Consider the following 5,674-nt stretch of genomic DNA (forward strand, 5'->3'; position numbering starts at 1 on the left):
TTGCCTCAGCCTCCCAAGTAGCTGGGACTATAGGCGCCTGCCACAATGCCCAGCTATTTTTTGTTGTAGTTGTCATTGTTGTTTAGCTGGCCTCGGGCTGGGTTCGAACCTGCCAGCCTTAGTGTATGTGGCTGGCACCGTAACCACTGTGCTATGGGCATCGAGCTAGAGCCCTTGAAATTTTGAGCAGTGGAAATGGCCTCTGTCCTTCCTTATATAACCCTTTCTTTCTCTCAAGGATTAAGGGAATCATTTGGTTAAGGGAGTGGGACATAGGGTTTTAAGAAAGGGAGGGAAGAGATTTTGGTTTAGAAAGGGGTCAGGGAAGGTGTTTTGCTGGGCTTCAAGTTTCTTTCTGTCTTGCTCAGGGAGGAAGCAGCGACCTAAAACTCAGCCCAGTTCCAAATCCCAAGCTCGTCGTATTCGGAAGGAACCACCAGTTTATGCAGCAGGTATGCTCTCTGTTGGAAGCTTTATGGGACTTAATTCTCCGACTGATTTTTTGTTATCAATGTAGGAATGATGCACTAAAGCATTTTTTTAGGAAATAGTTATTAAGGGCTTAGATTTGAAGATCAAATTTTGGCTCTTTATTACCTTTCTAACCTACTTCAGTTTATTTAACATCCCCAAACCTCAGTTTCCCTGCCTATAAATAGGGATAATAAAGGCAGTCAGAATTATTGTGCAAATTAAATGGGATAAAAACATTTAGCAAAGTCTCAGACATAAGAAACACTCAGCAAATTGGCTATTACATATCTCAGTGTTCCTTTGTTATATCCTGGTATGAAAATTGTTGCCTAGTTTGTTAAGTCACTGGCTTTGGAGCGATTCTCAGATGGTTTTTATCATGGGGAAATAAGAATTTCAGAAACTCCTCATAGTCTAAAAATAAATCACTTTCAGAGTTATATCCAACAATTGTCTCTGTGTTATTATCTACCAGGAAGGGGAAATATAGTTTTATAATAACTTTTCCTAAGTGTGGGATTATGCTTTTTGTTGCTGGAGAATTCTGCAGATTACAAAGTGTTCTTTTCTCTCCTTCATAGGCAGTTTGGAGGAGCAGTGGTACTTAGAAATCGTGGAAAAAGGCAGTGTTTCCTGCCCTACTTGCCAGGCAGTGGGGAGGAAGACCATAGAGGGTTTAAAGAAACATATGGAAAACTGCAAACAGGTTGGATATTTTGTGATGTTTTGTGATTATTAGGAACTTTTTTTTTTTTGAGATGGAGTCTCACTATGTCGCCTTCAGTAAAGTGCAGTGGGATCACAGCTCACAGCAACCTCAAACTCTTAGGCTTAAGCAATTTTCTTGCCTCAGCCTCCCAACTAGCTGGGACTACAAGTCCTGCCATAACACCCGGCTATATTTTTTTGTTGTTGTAGTTGTCATTGTTGTTGAGCAGGCCTGGGCCAGGTTCAAACCTGCCGACCAACACCCGTATATGTGACCGGCGCCCTAACCACTGAGTTACGGGTGCTGACCCGATTGTTAGGATTTTTTTTTGTAGAGACAGAGTCTCACTTTGTCACCCTCGGTAGAGTGCTGTGGTGTCACATAGCTCACAGCAACCTCCAACTCCTAGGCTTAGGTGATTCTCTTGCCTCAGCCTCTTAAAAAGCTGGGACTACAGGCGCCTGCCACAACGCCTGGCTATTCTTTTGTTGCAGTTTGACTGGGTCCGGGTTTGAACCCACCACCCTCAGTATATGGGGCTAGCCCTCTACCCACTGAGACACAGGAGCTGCCCAATTGTTAGGATTTTTTACTCAAACTTTAAACCTCTGGTAGTGTGTTGGATATGCTGATTACAGTGGATAAGAGGCAGCATTGGGAAGCATAGGCATTGGATGTGATAGATTTGGATTTGAATCCTCTCTAGCTACATAAGAGTGTGATACTTAGATTTTTATGTGTACAGCTTGGTTTCCTCACTCGTGAAATGGAGAAAAATAATAACTACCTTGTGTAGTCCATGAGAAGAAAAAAATAACACTTGCTGAATGCCCATTACTTAGCAAATATTGGCATTCAGTAAATGGTAGTTATTTTAAAAATGAGTTGCCTTTACCTCCTTGTTCTTGATGTCATGACACTGAGTTTGTAGGATTTCAGAATTTTTGATTATTAAGCTTGGAAAATAAAGGAAACATCGATAAACATTGAGAGCACTTACAGGGGTTCTCAACCTGTGGGTTGTGACCCCTTTGGGGGTTGAACAACCCTTTCACAGGGGTCGCCTAAGACCGTCCTACATATCAGATATTTATATTACGATTCATAACAGTAGCAAAATTACAGTTGTAAAGTAGCAATGAAAGTAATTTTATGGTTGGGGGTCACCACAACATGAGGAACTGTATTAAAGGGTTGTGGCATTAGAAAGGTTGAGAAGCACTGACTTAAGACTCTTTGGGCAGTGCCTGTGGCTTAGTGAGTAGAGTGCCGGCCCTATATACCTAGGATGGCAGGTTTGAACCCGGCCCTGGCCAAACTGCAACAAAAAAACAGCCAGGCGTTGTGGTGGGTGCCTGTAGTCCCAGCTAGTCGGGAGGGTGAGGCAAGAGAATCACCTAAGCCCAAGAGCTGGAGGTTGCTTTGAGCTGTGATGCATGGCACTCTACCCTGGGCGACAAAGTGAAATTCTGTCTGTAAAAAAAAAAAAAAAAGACTTTCTGACATTCTTTTCTCTATTGAACAGCCTAGTACTGAGTAGTATTTTTTTCCTTTTAGGAAATGTTTACTTGTCATCATTGTGGGAAACAACTTCGTTCAATGGCAGGGATGAAGTATCATGTCATGGCAAACCATAATAGTTTGGTAAGAGTGCCTCTGTCCCTTGTGAGCCTATGTGGTGTTTGGATGTCTTTTACTTATGTGAGTATAAATATATCAGTGCAGATGGCTGTGGGACTTCATAAAGGTGTAAGAAGACCCTTTTAATAGAAGAGTTAGACACTGTGAAACTTTTGCAATCGATCCATAGGTATTTGTGTGTTTAGTTTTGTAAGTTTATATTCTGGGAGGCGGAGACTTGGAGCTCTTTATTTCCTTTATATTTACTTCCTTTGTCCAGGAGAAGATGGAGAAAGCCAAGAGTCAAATAAATTGGGTTTCATGTGTTATCAGTTTGAATAGCTGTTTGCTATTCTAAATCCTGATTCTCCTGTTGTTTTTTTTTTTTCTCCTTCATGACTCATCTGCTTGTTTATTTCTCTTGATTTCTAGCCCATTTTAAAAGCTGGAGATGAGATAGATGAGCCAAGTGAAAGAGAACGGCTCCGAACTGTTCTAAAGAGACTGGGAAAGCTCAGGTGTATGCGCGAGGTAAGAGTCAAAGATCAGCAGCTATTCCTTGGAGTCTCGGGTCAATGAAACTTTTTTCTTTCTGTTCTTCTTTTTCATATCTTCTCTTCCCTTGTTAACCTCTTAGTTCTCTGCTATCTTATGGCATTGGGGTGGTTCCTTTCCAAGGCTCTTGAACTCATTGATAATTCTTTATTTTTCTTTCCATCTCCAGAAAATTATTTTTCTCCGCTTCCCTTTGTTGAAAGAGGGTAGTTTACCATCCTTTCTTTAGTGTGATGAAGAGAATTCCAGTGAGATCACTGTGATAAACTTTGATATTGCTGAGTATTTGATACTAGGATAGATTTGGATCACAGACCAAGGAGGAAGCTCTGGCAAAAAATGGATGTACACTTATAGTTGATTGAATGCTGGCTAAACTGATTAAATATCATGCTTGGTTATAGTAGGATGACCAGGGATAAGGAAAGGTCATCCTGATGGGAGATGTTGGAGAGAGACTTGTAATATCTCTCCAACATCTCCCATCAGCTCCAAAATACAAATAGAGGATCTATTTGTATTTTGTTATGGCGAGTGTTTTGTGGCTGTTTAGAAACTTAGGGATCATGTTAAATGATGTAAGATTGTAGTTCGGGCCTCTCCTGTGTTCAGAGTTGCTCCAGTAGCTTTACCAGCATCATGGGATATCTGTACCATGTCAGAAAATGTGGCAAAGGGGCTGCAGAGCTGGAGAAGATGACCCTGAAATGTCACCACTGTGGGAAACCATATAGATCGAAGGCTGGACTTGCGTATCACCTGAGGTCAGAACATGGGCCTGTGAGTACTGATTCTTTTTTAGACCCTGTTTGGGAGTTTATTTTGTGGTAAGTGCTTACCATACATTGTCCTATATATACTGGGTCCCTTATTTGTGTTCTCTTTTTATCTTTGAATGCTTTTGTTCACTCTTCCTTGTTCTTTGTTGTTTTCTTATTTCTGCCTTTTGAATATTATTAGAGAAATCAAAATTCAAAGTGTAGTCCAGGTGGAAGTAAATTATATTATATTAAATATATGTATATAAATTAAATCAAATTAATATAAGGGTACAATTTTTAGGTTACATTGTTCTTACTTGCAGGGTAAAGTTCCATTTAAATTATATTATATTTTTTATTTTTTTACTTTTGAGACAGAGCCTCAAGCTGTCCCCCTGGGTAAAGTGCTCTGGCATCACAGCTCACAGCAACCTCCAACTCCTGGGCTTAAGCAAGTCTCCTGCCTCAGTCTCCCAAGTAGCTGGGACCACAGGCACCCACCACAATGCCTTGCTATTTTTTGGTTGCAACTGTCATTGTTATTTGGCGGGCCCGGGCTGGATTTGCACCCGCCACCTTAGGTGTATGTGGCTGGTGCCTTAGCCACTTGAGCCACAGGCGCTGAGCCAATTATATTATATTTTTAAAGCTAAAGGGATTCTCCCTTAGCTAGAAATTTTGTGGGAATCTGAACAGCTGATTCCTCTATTACCATTTCTTTTTGTCTTGACTTCTTAATTTATTTTTTAAGTTATTTTTGTTTTTTTGTAGAGATAGAGTCTCTCTATGTTGTCCAGGCTGGTCTCAAACTCTTGGCCTCAAATGATTCTCCCACCTCAACTTCTCAAAGAGCTGGGATTACAGGTGTGAGCCTAACTGTACCTGGCCAACTTGTTTTTTTTTTTTTTTTGAGACAGAATCTCACTTTGTTGTCCTTGGTAGAGTGCCATGATGTCATAGCTCAGAGCAACCTCAAACTCTTGGACTGAAATGATCCTCTTGCCTCAGTTTTCCTTTTTGTTAGAGACAGGATCTCACTCCTGGTCTTGAACTCTAAGCTTTGTGTCCTTGTCTGTACTTGGCTATTATCAGGTTTAGTTTTTAATCCATTCTGATAGGTATGTAGTAGTATTTTATTGTGGTTTAAGTTTGCATTCTTTTTTTTTTGCAGTTTTGGCCGGGGCTGGCTTTGAACCCACCACCCTTGGTATATGGGGCTGGCACCCTACTCACTGAGCCACAGGTGCCACCCAAAGTTTGCGTTCTTTTCTTTCTTTTCTTTTTTTTTAAAAATTAAATCATAGCTGTGTACATTAATGCAGTCATGGGTACCAAAATTTGCATTCTTTAATGGCAAACTATGACTGATGACCATCTTTGGATGTGCTTATTCGCTATTAGTCTTCTTAGTGACATGTTTGTTGAAATCCTTTGTTTATGTTTTAGAGTGGTTTGGGGGCTCTTATTTTATTAATTTGTGAATGTATTCTGAGTTTTTCATTATTCTGGATATAAATTCTTTTTTTTTTTTTTTTTTGAGACAGAATCTCACTTT

At 40.4% G+C, this 5,674-nt stretch overlaps 1 protein-coding gene across 1 annotated transcript in view; it reads left to right on the forward strand.

The window, feature by feature from the left end:
* ZNF512 (zinc finger protein 512) overlaps positions 1-5,674 on the forward strand; it is a 23,927-nt gene that overhangs the window by 1,396 nt on the left and 16,857 nt on the right. The window contains exons 3-7 of the mRNA XM_012803755.2: positions 369-452; positions 1,056-1,180; positions 2,741-2,827; positions 3,236-3,334; positions 3,971-4,138. Of these exons, the coding sequence (XP_012659209.1) occupies positions 369-452; positions 1,056-1,180; positions 2,741-2,827; positions 3,236-3,334; positions 3,971-4,138 (563 nt within the window). The remainder of the gene's footprint in view (positions 1-368; positions 453-1,055; positions 1,181-2,740; positions 2,828-3,235; positions 3,335-3,970; positions 4,139-5,674) is intronic.

The sequence above is a fragment of the Otolemur garnettii genome, unplaced genomic scaffold (genome assembly GCF_000181295.1).
Source record: "Otolemur garnettii isolate 467f Iridium unplaced genomic scaffold, OtoGar3 scaffold00022, whole genome shotgun sequence".
NCBI lineage: Eukaryota > Metazoa > Chordata > Mammalia > Primates > Galagidae > Otolemur > Otolemur garnettii.